This window comes from Arvicanthis niloticus, chromosome 26 (assembly GCF_011762505.2).
Source record: "Arvicanthis niloticus isolate mArvNil1 chromosome 26, mArvNil1.pat.X, whole genome shotgun sequence".
In the NCBI taxonomy this organism is placed as follows: Eukaryota; Metazoa; Chordata; class Mammalia; order Rodentia; family Muridae; genus Arvicanthis; species Arvicanthis niloticus.
The window spans coordinates 31,994,163-32,007,533 of NC_133434.1; the positions used below are offsets into that span (position 1 = coordinate 31,994,163).

Below are 13,371 nucleotides of genomic sequence, written 5' to 3' on the forward strand. Positions count from 1 at the left end.
TTTTTTTTTTTTTTTTTTTAACAATAACAACAAAAAATGTTTTACAAACTAAGAAGTAAGGGCTGGGGACATGGGTCAATGTATAAAGTGCTTATAATGCAAACATGAGGACCTGAGTTCAGGACCCAGTACATGTTTTTTAAAAACATACTTAGCAGAGTGCATCTCTAACTCCAGCAGTGTGGGGTGGAAGGGGGGTGACAAATAGATCCCTCAAGCTTGCTGGCCAGACACCCTTGCCAGTCAGGGAGTTCTGGGTTTAGTGATAGACCCTGTTTCAAAAAACACAGTGTAGGGTAATAGAAGAAGACACCAGATGTCAATCGCCAAACTCTATACATACTTGCACACATGTCTACATAACCCCCACACACATGTATGCATGCAGTGAAAAACATGAGAAGTAAAACATTGAGTTGATAAAAATAGAACAGTTTGTAGGTTGAAGAAAAAATTCTGCTATGTACTTTACCACAAAAGTCAGAAAGTACATCTGTATATGTTCATAGCAAGCAAAACAGAGTTTCTGTACAGACATTTGCCACAGGCTATTTCTCAACAGCCTGTGTGCCAGCGAAGATGGGAGAAAACTATTAGCCTAATATAAGTATTTTATGTGTGTGCACGCATGTGTGCATATGTGCACACGTATGAGACAGGCTCTCACTATGTAGTCTTGACTGGCCTGGAACCTGCTATTCCAGGCTGGCTTCAAACTCACAGAGATCCACTTGTCTGTCTCTGGTGCTAGGATTAAAGGCATGGGCCACCGTTTCCAGGTAATGTATTTGTTTTCAATATAGGGCAGGTAATAAGCTACCAGGTGACTGCTATTTGAATGACTTTATGACAGATAAATCATGTGATGTCTTAAATCTCTCTTCTCAAATAGTTTTCTATAGTTTAGGTTGCATCTCTTTTCTAAGAGAAGAGGGACTCTCTTCTGGTTTTGATTATGGAAAACTGTTTCCTTATGAGCCTGAAAGTCAGCTCTTTTAGACCTTTTTGCAAGTTTCTGTGTTTGGTGTTTCATTTATTTATCTGTAAGTCCTTTCTCTTACAGCTATTATTAGAATGCTTGGGACCTTTAATAGTATCTAAGAAGAAAAAAAAATGAAAACACACACACAGGACAAAAAATTCCACAGTGCTTTAGAAAGAGTTAAAATTCAAAGTAAAACTGCTGGTATCATAGGAGTGTGCCCGTGGTTTTCACGTTTTCAGATTAGGAGTAATCAACTTACAATGATAGCACAGGAGTAACAGTAGCCCTGTAAGGTCACATCGCCTAGTGGCAGTTTATGAACGGCGCCATTTTAGTTTGTGAACATATCTCCATATTAATCCTATGTGACTTCCAAGTAATTGCTGTACAAATGATTTCTATACTGTATTGCTTCAAGAATAATGACAAGGAGAAGCTGACATAGTCAGTGACATTTGAAAACAATATATTTTCAATCTCAAGTTGGTTGAAACAGACTGTGAAGCCCAGATATGAAGGTCCACTGTACTTGTTTATACTAGCTTGAAGTCTTTTTGTCTTCACTACATGTTCAAGCTTTAGTCGTTTCTAATGTACTATCTGTCCCAACTATTTACCAGTTGCTTTCATTGGGCTCCACATTCCTGGGGCTTGAGTCAGGCCTCCTCTTTTCCCCAGTCTCTTCTATGTGATTTCATGTAGCTCTGGTTTCATTTACTATGTGCTTCCCAGAAACGGTTTCTATTTCCAGCCAGGCCTCTTTCTCCTGTGGATCAGACATAGGGACCCTGCTGGTTCTATTGCATGTCTTTACTCAGCACACAGCTTAGATGTGAAACATCTAACATGTATAGGCGCCTGCATTTGAACACTTGGTCCACAGCTAGAAGCTCTTATGAAGAAGGCTATGGAGCCTTTGGGATATGGACCCTTGTTGGAGGAAGTGTTCCCTAGGGGTCAGCCCTTAGGTTTTATGGCCCAGTCCCTCTTACTGTGTAATGTCTACTTCCTGACTACAAGTTCAGTGTGACCAATAACCTCCTACTGCCATGCCTTCTGGCCATGGTGGAATGTATTCTCTTAAACTTCGAGCCAAAAAAAACACCCTTCCTTAAATTGGTTCAGGTCACACAGTTTGTTGTAGCAATGAGAAAAGTAATTAATGTCCACATGTCCAAACCAATCCATAAAATGTACACATGTCCAAACCAATCCATAATATTTTCAGTAAGACCCTTCCTGGTCCACTTTTCCCGCTGTGACTAAGTGGCCTTGGCCTCGCCATTCACTTCTTTTTTTTTCTTTGCCCCCACCCAGTCTGTGTTCATTCCCTCACTAAGTCCTGTATTACAGCCTCCTAAACATGCATTTCAGATTTGCCTCTTCCGTTCCACTGTCACAGGCCAGCCTTGATGGACTCCCTCCAGTCCTCTACCTCACAGATCCATTTTCACAAGATAGCAGGGATAAAGTTTTAACTCAGATCGACCTTGTTACTCTCCTGCTTAAAACCATAAAGTGATTCTCATTTCTGTGAGAAGGGAGTTCACAGTCTTAGTCTGCTGTGAGGCCCTTTCTGACCTGGTTCTGGACCGCCTCCGAGCACGGTTTCCCAGCCTCCTCGGCATGGCTCGTGCTGATCACGCAGGACTTTGCAGAATCCTCTAGTGTACAAGGCTGCTCGGCTCCATTTCTGGGCTTTGACACAAACTGATCTTACCACCTGGAGTACACGTGCTGTCCCCATTAGGTCTCAGCACAAAAGTCACATCTGCACATTTCTCCTCTATATCTGAGCTCCAACTATTAAGGTTAACACTTGGCATTTTGGTAAGTTCAGAGCATTTAAAAATAGTTGAGTGTCATTTTCATCACTTGACCAAAAGTGCTGAGGGCACAGCAGTGTAGCAGAGGCTCTGACAGGAACAAGGTGCCTAATATGTAGTTGTTGAATGGGAAAGTGAGTGAATACGAGTACTGGCAGAAGCTCCAGTTACCACATATCTGATAGTCCTGGTGGGCTACCTAGAACATGACTCCTTCCTTTCTCTCAGCCACAGATTTTTATCTGTTTTCATTGTTGTATTTTTACTTCTTGTCATTTCTGCATTTAGGAGAAACTTGGAAAGGACCCTTCTGCTTTTAAAGTTTCATTTTTAGTTACTATCTCAATCTTTTAATATAAAAACAGATGATATTCAGATGTACTCTGGCATAGTATGTATATGAACGAAGCAAACACATTTCCTTTTTTCAGACATAGACCTTTTGTCTCTGATTTGTTGTTCTGCTGCTACTGCTTGTTTGTTTGCATGTCTGCCTTTGTCTAAAGCATCTCTCAGAAGGGCAGGGCTTGTTACTCTTTTACTTGGGTTGGAGTGGTTTTATTTTCATTGGAGATTGTATTCCTCACAACATGCTAGACAGACACTCTGATACTCAGCTACAGGCCACTTTTGACTTATTTTGAGAGTAAATCTTGCTAAGTTGCATAGGCTGGCCTTGAACTATCTCTGTAGCCTAGACAGATCTTCACTAAGATAAAAATCTTTCTGCCTCTGCCTCCCAAGTAGTTGGGATTATAGGCTAGTGCCACCACCCCTAGCAGAGAATCAATTTTAATCACAGTGTTTTGACAAATATATTCAAAAGAAGTACATTTTTAAAACTACTCTTAATTCTGTGCCTAGGAAACGAGCTGCCTGCAAATCAGTGAACGGCTCCCATAAGTACAAGGGCAACTGCAAAGACGTGAAGCCTCCAGACCTGTGGATCCATCACGAGAGACTAGAGCTAAAGCCTATTGACAAGTCTCCAGATCCAAATCCTGTCATGACTGATACTCCGATCCCTCGAAACTCTCAAGACATCACACCAGTGGACAATTCCATGGATAGCAATATCCACCAAAGGCGGAATTCATACAGAGGTACCATTTTCACTTTGTAAGATTGCCTGAATTTGGTAATTTAGTTTTTAAGAAATGTATATCTTGAGGTTTTTTTCAGCATTTGATGAACAATACCTAGCTGTTACAGAGGGGAAAGGTTGTGTATTATTTAGGAACAGTCTTCTAGATCTTTTTAAGTCTCAGCAGGCTTCAGTACAGCACTTGTGCCACCTGACTCATGCTTGTGCATTGGATTGTGTCCTTTTCATTGGACTCCAGCTGTCACGATGGCTTTCAGAACCTTTGTGATACCAGAAGCTTCTTCACTGAAGTGCAGTGTGCACTCTCATACCATCCTCTTTGAATCTCAGCAGGAATTCCCATGATCCTGTAAATGGAAATGCCTTGCCTTGTGCATTGTTAGTGAGTCCCAAACCCTCCAGTGGAATTGTACTACTGTGGAGGCTGCTCAGAGCTCTAGGGCATACGCTTGCTGCTAACCTCCATACTTTATATCCAGGGCATGAGTCAGAGGACAGCATGTCTACACTGGCTGGAAGGAGGGGAATGAGACCAAAAATGATGATGCCCTTTGACTCTCAGCCTCCTCAGCGTAAGTAGAAGCTTCCCTTTCCTCAAGTGCTACCAGTCTTCTATGTCATGGTGGGAAATAGCTACAAGCATATCTTTAACTTCTCTTGATTCTAAGACAGAGACCAACTGCCAGTGTTGTGGCACTTATAGAAAAAAAATACCAAACCATTATTATATTTCAAATAAATTTTATTCTTAAGCTAGAGTGCTTAAGAACACTGGCTACTCTTCCAGAAGACCAAAGTTCAATTCCCAGAACCATCATGGTGGTACACAACTATCTGTAACTCCAGTTTCAGGAGAACATAACACCCTCTTCTGGCTTCCACAGGTATCAGCCATATACATTGTACACAAACATACATACATATGGGCAAAACATCCATACACATGAAAATAAAAATTAAATATTCTTGTAACATTTTTAAGTTATAGATGAATAGATTCCAAAGCTAACTTAACAGCAGGCCTAAGACCTAAGCTGGTTCTCTGCTTCCCATGAGGTAGCAAGGGAAAAACAACTAAGAATTGTCCTCTGACCTCTACACCTGCACAATGGCACATGCACTCTGTGCACACACATACCTTTGCACACACATGATAATTTAAAAAATAATAATTTCTGTACTCTCCCAGAAGTAGGTAAGTGTGTGCTTTCCCTGAACTCAAACAGCATGTCCACAGGAGAGACAGGAAGCATCTTAAGACTGCAACTGAGCTTTCCAAATGTCATACCAACACTTTCGGCATCCTGCACCTGGTCAGTATTAACATGCATCTGTGAGATTTTTAACTGATTTTTAAGCTTTTTAAAATTGTCTCATATTTGTAGCATGGAGTTTCTAAAGCATTTTCACTATTGACCCATGCTTCATTTTGTCAAGCATATATGTTGCTAGACCTCTTTTTGTAATAAATAAAATTAAAAATAAGTTAAATGTTACTATTGAGAATCAAGAGAGGAGTGTGGTGAAGAGACGACTCAGTAGTTAGAGCAGAAGACCCAAATTCAGTTCGCACCACTCATCAGGTCGCTCACAGCCACCTGTAATTCCAGCCTCAGGGGCATCTTTCATCTCTATGAACATCCCACGCGTGTGCACAACATACATACAAACACACACACAACTTAAAATAATAAAATTAATCTTGTTTAGAAAATCAAGAAGTGCCAAGCATGGTGGTGGTAAATCTCTATAATCCCAGCCTTAGGGGCTAAGTCCACACTCAGTTCAGGGGCAGCCTGGCTGCCAGTCAGACCCTGTCCCCAAAGCAGGGGAAGGCAATGAGCTAAGGCATTATTTCCAGACTACTGTGTCCGTTCTCTTGCGTCTGTTGTAAGATAGGCCTTTCAGACTAGCTGGCACTGTGGGTCTTGCAGTTAAGAGATTGCTTAGCTGCATTTCTGCCAACAAACGATGAGATAAAATAGCTCTGGACGTTCTACACAGGAACTGGTGCCATGGAATCCTCTACTTGGAAAAGCTCTCATCCACACTTCAGTGGAACCTCCAAGCATGCGCATGTGTGTCCCTCCCTCCCTCACACATCCTCACAGTGTACGTCAGAGAAGATACCAGATTGCACATGTGTGTCCCTCACACATCCTCACAGTGTACGTCAGAGAAGATACCAGATTGCACATGTGTGTCCCTCACTCACACATCCTCACAGTGTACAGTCAGAGAAGATACCAGATTGCACATGTGTGTCCCTCACACATCCTCACAGTGTACAGTCAGAGAAGATACCAGATTGCACATGTGTGTCCCTCACTCACACATCCTCACAGTGTACGTCAGAGAAGATACCAGATTGCACATGTGTGTCCCTCACTCACACATCCTCACAGTGTACAGTCAGAGAAGATACCAGATTGCACATGTGTGTCCCTCACACATCCTCACAGTGTACAGTCAGAGAAGATACCAGATTGTAAAGGTAGATCAACTCTGAAAGAATAAGGCTCTGTTTCTTTAAAAATAAATAATTTTTGTACAAAGTAACTTAAGCTTAATGCCCATAACAGAAAGAAAGGCTTAAACTTGGAAGCATACAGGGAGGAAAAACATATTTTCTCTACTTTATAGGTTCTTTATGGGCTGGAGAGATGGCTTAGCGGTTAAGGGCACTGGCTGCTCTTCTAGAGGTCCTAAGTTCAATTCTCAGCAACCTCATGGTGGCTCACAGCCATCTGGAAGGGGATCCTATGCCCTCTCCTGGTGTGTCTGAAGAAAGCAGCGGTGTACTCACATACGTTAAATAAATAAATCAAAAAAAATAAAAATTGAGAAAATAATAGGTTCTTTATGTAAATACCCCCAGTTTAAAAGACACAAAAAAAGAGCAAATAAGTCTACTTCACTTTTGGTTTGGTTTGTTTTGGTTTGGTTTGGTTTGGTTTGGTTTGGTTTGGTTGCTTTTACTCTTAAGAAGATGGTAATGTGTGTGTTCTAAGGTCTTAGTTCCTCTTAAACTAGCTTATTTCTATAACTTAGAAAATTGAACACTTTCTAGATTTATTAAATATGTCAAGGGTAAAAGATACAATTCCAATTGAAATCATTTTCTCTCTTGTTTGGTTTGGGCTGGGTTGGTTGGTTGGCTTGGCTTAGGTGTGGAAGGAATGTGTAAGAATACACAGTATTATGTAATTTGTGCCCAAACAGATGGGTAAATGTTAGAGTCTCCCATTCAGAACTCTGAAGCCAGGTGCCTGGATACATCCCAGGCTTTGAGAGAGCCTTTTTGAAGCCTACCTAGTGCCCTGTTTTACAAGCTTGGATTCCTTGAGCTCTGTGTCCCATGATGAAGTCAGAGCCATGCACCTGGCATCCACATACCTAGGTCTGAAAAGGCTGGGCAAAGCTAGATGGGCCTGCTGGCATCAGGATGAAGTCAGACCCGCAAGTTCAGATCCAGCTCACTTCATTCTACACCAGAACGTTCACTTTTTATTTACATATTTAGAAACAGTTGAAATAGCTTTTAAAAGAAAACCAAGTCCATTCTGGTTTTCTTTTACCCCAGAATGCTTTCAATTTGCACTCCCTAGGTCAAACTCAGTTTAACCACTTCACCCCAACCTGGATTTTGGTAAATACTTATTCTGAAGCATCTCACCTTGAAAACTGCTTGCCCCAGGGGAGATCTTGATCCGAGACTAACTGATCTCCCTTGTCAGCCAGATTTTCCAGTTGTAATTTCTTCCCATGGAGCTGCTGGAGCTTCTTGTCCCTGAAAGCAGCTGGAGGAGAAAGGCATGATTTTATGGACTGAGGGTTCCCTTCCCTAGGGGATGTTGGGAGCCCCACAAAGATCTATGGAGAGCTCACACAACAGAAGATAATTTAGTAGGCTCCAAAGAGCTGATTGAGGGTGACTACTAAAGGTTATGAAAATGTCACTTAGAAAGGGCTGGGGACAGTCCCTGTGTTCCTGCACGTTTGCCTGGGCAGTGTACAGCTGGTTATCTTGACCATAAACATGGGTCTTCAACTATTCTAAGGAATACCTATGAAACAATGGTTTCTCCTAATTATATCTCAGGTTAAACGAGAAACTTCATTTAAGAGGCTTCATAGGAAGTTATATGTGGACTCTACACAGAACTTTGTATTCTTAAATTGAATCCTTAGTCGGGAAAGAAAAAAGCAAACTCGGAAATTTACATTTATACTTTAAAATGCTAATGAGTGTGGCTGAGCCCCCAGGCTGAACACAGTAATAAATGATGCTGTACTACTGTAACTGGTATTTTTATTACTAGATTAGAGTATGAGGGTTAATTTTTTTAATTTATATTCCTTTCAAGATATTAAAACTGATTAAACAGCTACTTCTTTATTAATACCCATTGAGCATATGCTCAAAGGAGTCTAATGTCCCTTAGCAAGGACAGACATACGAATCTCCCTTTAGCAGGATAGGAAAAATAATAGAAACATTATTTGGTTATATATTTATATTTTATGACATTCAGGTAGATATTATAATATTCATGTGGTTCATATTTTAATAGAAGAATTCAGAAATGCAGCTAAGCCAAAGAAAAATAACTCCCTTAATCCTGACTGCCATTCACCCCAAAATTACCACTGTTAGTGGAATATATCCCTCAGACTTTCTTATTATATATAGATGTAGAATATACCTAGAAGTGTGTCCATTTGTTAAGTCAAATATAAAATTGATGGCTGATTGTCCAGCCACTTGCCATCAAAAAGCTAACGATTGGGTTAATGGGAGGTGGGAAGGGGTGACTTGTATGTGTCTGTGCAAGCATGTTAAGCATCTCTCTGTCTTGTGTTCATTCACAGCTGTGATTAGTGCCCATCCCATCCATTCCCTCGATAACCCTCACCATCATTTCCACTCCAGCAGCCTCGCTTCTCCAGCCCGCAGTCATCTCTACCATCCAAGCAGCCCATGGCCCATTGGCACATCCATGTCCCTTTCAGACAGGGCCAATTCCACAGGTGAGAGATGAGGCTCAAGCCCAGATGTTGGCATTCCAGGAGTTGGCAAGTGGAAATGGGGAAGGACTTGCCTATTTACAAATTTTCAGTGTTACTTGTTTATCATAACATTTCTGTGATGGATTCATATTTGTTTCTGTAAAACCTACTGTACTTTTCTCCCTGCGTTTAAGTATTCAGTGCAAGGTGCCATGTTGGTAAAAAGCAGTAGCAGCTTGAATTGCAAAAGCTCCTCTTCCTCCAGTAAACCTCACACCTTAACTTTGTCACTTTTTCTAACCCTCCCCCCTTTTTTAGTTTTACAGTTTGGAAGGGAAGTTTGTTCACAGTGGCTTATAGAAACCAGTTGTCTCGGTCACTTTAATGTTGGTCAGTCATTAGGTGCAGGTTACTGCCCTGTGGGCCAAAATAAGGACAGCATCCAGAAGGCATCTGGGCCACCTTAGGGGAGTGGGGAACAGCTCTAAAATATAGGAAAGTGGCATAGCAGTCTGCGGTGTGTCTTAAATGCTTTGTCATACAAACGTCCTCATTTGGAAATCATGGCTTCATCAGACAGTTTTAAGGAAAAAAAAAAATGAAGATGAGACAACAAAAAGAATAGACTGTTACTGCCCACTGACTACAAGTTCATTTAAATCTTGTAGCTTTAAGTTGCAAATCCTAGTATTTATTACTGGTTTAAAAAAAAAAAATGTTGGCAGTTCTGAAAAATGAGGAAAATTCTAGTGAGTTCCATTTTTTAAAAAGCCTCTAACTTAAATATTTAGAAGTTTGAGTCCCCACTACTAACATCTCCCTGTCCTCAAGTTTTGGTCAGTCATTAATACACCCAGAATGCCAAATGAATGCCGGAGCTTTAAGGTCAGTCTAAGAGGTTGTCTAACACCTCTCAGTGCCGCACACTGCCAATACTGTTACCTGGTTTAGATGCTGCTGCTTAAACCCACCCTAAATTCGGCCTTCCCACTATTTCCTCCCAAATCTAGGTTCCAGTCCACATTTAGGGATAGATCATTATTCCAGCCAGCTACATGGGAACCAAAATTTGCCTAACAGACACGAGCTCCTAGAACAGCGAGTGCCACACTGACCATGTTGAAGGCTGAGGGATCCATCCCACACAGTCCTCTCATAAGGAACTGTGCAAGTGTATGGAGAGTCCTCCCGGTCTGACTGCCCTGTCCTCCTCCATCCCACACAGTCCTCATGTAAGGAACTGTGCGAGTGTATGGAGAGTCCTCCCGGTCTGACTGCCCTGTCCTCCTTTGTCCTGGACTAGGAGAGGCTTGAGAGTTGGAGAGAAGACTGGAAGCTCCCACTGAACACTCATCCAAGCCCTGTATTGTTGGTAGAGTTCTCTTCTGTGTCTGCTGAGACAGAGAGTGAGGAAGGGGAAAGGTTATATTACTACCACAGCTCTTGCTTTGATGCCCAGAGAGGACAAAGTGATAGCTTCATTAGAGAACTCTTTGAAAAACAGCCAGTATCTAGAAGTAATCCAAGTTCTTCTGCTTTGTATTTCTCCAAGTTGGAGCTTAGACTACTATTTTCATAGCTTTGGGTGTGGAGGCTGTGCAGAACTGGAGCCTGGCCACATAGTCTCTGCTCTAGGGGCATTTACCACTGCTTGCCATGAGAGAAGCACTTTCTGTTTGACCATTGTGAACTTTGTGTGTTTTAAACAGCTCTGAAAGGTAAGGGATTAGGCCCCTCACCAAAGCAGAAATTTTAGTCTGAACCTAGTATTTTAGTTAGAGCTTAGCATGCAAAGTTGAGGAGCATCTTCCTTGGAGAATTCAGTGTTCTGGTGCCCTCTGGAATATACAAGGCAGACCAAGTCTGTGGCAGTAGCTAGGACTGTGACACATGCAAGCAACTGAGCATCCCTTGCTTACTTTCTTGCCATCTCTTCGTAAAACACAGTTGAAGCAGCTAGGCCTTTGTACACAGAGTTAATCTACCATATTGGCTAACCTGGTGATATGGTCAGAACTTAGACCTATTTCTCTCTCACTGCCTCCTCCTTCCCTTTCTAGCCAGCTTCTACCTGGCAAGATTGTTCTAGCCCACTTAGGGTAGGAGTAGGGGGCACATGTACATTCATCTTCATCCCTGGGACTTAGGATCATTTAAGTGTGGTCGATTCTGTCTACTGAGAGCCCAAGGGAACAGATGGATTGCTTTTTCACAAAGGCAGGGAAGTAGGTTAGATTCCTGCATATAGCTTATGTGTGTTGCTCTTAAGGCTGAGAACTCAAAAAAGTCAGAGTTCGTGGCCTTCAAACTACCTGTTGGAGCCTGTTGCGCAAGCTAGTCTCCCTGACTCCTTTCTGGGTGAGACGGTGGTCTATCCTGTTCACACTTTGTGAAAAATCTCCTCAGTCCCTGACATTGCTGCTGCTGCTTTGCAGGGGGAGACAAGCATCAGGTGCAAAAAGGCAGAAAATACGAAGGGCTTCAGAACCTGAGCCTGGGAGTCAGTGCAGGGGTTCAGATTCTGCTCTGTTGGACCTGTCTATGGGTGACTTGCTTATTTACCCTCCCGGTGCCTCCCAAGTTACTCTGAGAAATAAATGTAAAGTGCTTAGCATAGAATAAGCACTTAGGAGTCTACACAAAGAACCTCTCTGTTGTTACAGGCACTATATTCAAGCTCTTCACATACATACATACATACATACATGTATATATATTTTATATACAAATAAAATTTATATATAATGAATTATGTGTCTCTATGTTTTATAGATGAAGAAATTAAGACTCAGAGACCCAGTGGCTTTGCCAGATTCCCTCATCTAGTATTACCAAAGTAAAGTAAAGGACTGGCCGATTCCAGTGTGCTTTTCCTGCTCCACTGTGCTGCCTTCAGGAGCTCCTCCCTCTTTGTATTTTCTGAGACTGTTGCCTTGTTCTCCAGGCTAGCCCTTCCCTGTGCCTCTGGAAAAAAACACCATTCATTTGACACAGTTACCAGCTGTGTAAAGACCCCTAGACTACTGTGAGGCTTTATTGTCATGAGGTCAAAGCCATTCGCATTGGTGATGGCCATGCAATACCTGAGCATTGGCCTCACCTGCACAAGCCTTCCTGATAGAGCCAATTTCCAGTGGGTATTACCCAGCCTACAATACTAGACATGGTTGTCTGTGAATGGTCAGTTTCTAAGAGCACCAGTCAGTGAGTGAAATTTGAAAAATTATATATGCTAGTCTGTGGAACCTTCATGAGAACTCCATAATAAGTACTTTAAATCTATAAACTTATAACTACCGAAGTATGGAACTGGAAAAAAAATGAAACATTTGGTTGAAACAAGATTGTTTTGGGATTTTTAGATCAGTCCATCCATTCTTAGCCTTGGCTGTCATCCTAATCCATGTGTCTCTGGACTAGCACTGATCTCCTCAAGTGCTTGTTGAACAGGCTTAGGGAACCCCAGAAAGTAGCCACAGCTGCATAAATAGTAAAAAAAAAAATACTAACATTTAAGCTTTCCTGCTATAGAATCTGTTCGAAATACCCCCAGCACGGACACCATGCCAGCATCCTCATCTCAGACATGCTGCACTGATCATCAGGATCCTGAAGGTGCTACTAGCTCCTCTTACTTGGCCAGCTCCCAAGAGGAAGACTCGGGACAGAGTCTTCCCACAGCCCATGTCCGCCCTTCCCACCCACTGAAGAGCTTTGCTGTGCCAGCAATCCCACCCCCGGGACCGCCCATCTATGACCCTGCACTGCCAAGCACACCATTACTGTCCCAGCAAGGTGAGTAAGGAGATCAGCACTGCTGCAGAGACTCTGGCTTTGGTCAGCTTTGGGCTAGAAGTCTTTACCACCCTCCCATACCACCCTCTCAGCCCCTTTTTTTCTTCTCCTCCTCTTCCTCCTCCCCCTCTTCCTTCTCCTCCTCTTTTTCCTCTTCCTCCTCTTCTTCTTCCTCTTCCTCCTCCTCCTCTTCTTCCTCCTCCTCCTCTTCCTCCTCCTCCTCCTCTTCTTCTTCTTCCTCCTCCTCCTCCTCTTCCTCTGCCTCCTCTCTCTCTCTCTCTCTCTCTCTCTCTCTCTCTCTCTCTCTCTCTCTCTTTCTCTCTCTCTCCCTCCCTCCCTCCCTGCCTCCCTCCCTCTCTCTCTTTTAGGATTAAAGGTGTGTGCCACCACCACTTGCCCCCCCCCTTCCCTTTTTAAAAAACAAGTAAATAAATATTCTCCAAGGTTTTTATAGGAACTTAGAAAAACTCTGTGTCATTGTCCCCTTTGTGAGGAAAACATACAAGCCACAGCATACTGTAGTGATGAGCAGGGGCTGAACTTTGGAACTGTGTTTTCTATGTGGAATCATTAATATTAAAATCCGGAGACATAGGTTTGGACAGCAGAGCTGGTCTGTCTAGGCCCCTGGAATCACCTCACCCTAAAAG

General features: G+C 42.5%; 1 protein-coding gene across 11 annotated transcripts in view; it reads left to right on the forward strand.

The window, feature by feature from the left end:
- Neo1 (neogenin 1) overlaps positions 1 to 13,371 on the forward strand; it is a 154,198-nt gene that overhangs the window by 135,800 nt on the left and 5,027 nt on the right. For 7 of the 11 annotated variants that reach the window (XM_076925514.1, XM_076925511.1, XM_076925512.1 and 4 more), the window contains 4 exons: positions 3,676 to 3,914; positions 4,396 to 4,488; positions 8,789 to 8,947; positions 12,458 to 12,721. In XM_076925514.1, coding sequence (XP_076781629.1) covers positions 3,676 to 3,914; positions 4,396 to 4,488; positions 8,789 to 8,947; positions 12,458 to 12,721 — 755 coding nt within the window. The remainder of the gene's footprint in view (positions 1 to 3,675; positions 3,915 to 4,395; positions 4,489 to 8,788; positions 8,948 to 12,457; positions 12,722 to 13,371) is intronic. The other 4 variants (XM_076925519.1, XM_076925521.1, XM_076925520.1 and 1 more) reach the window with 1 other exon arrangement.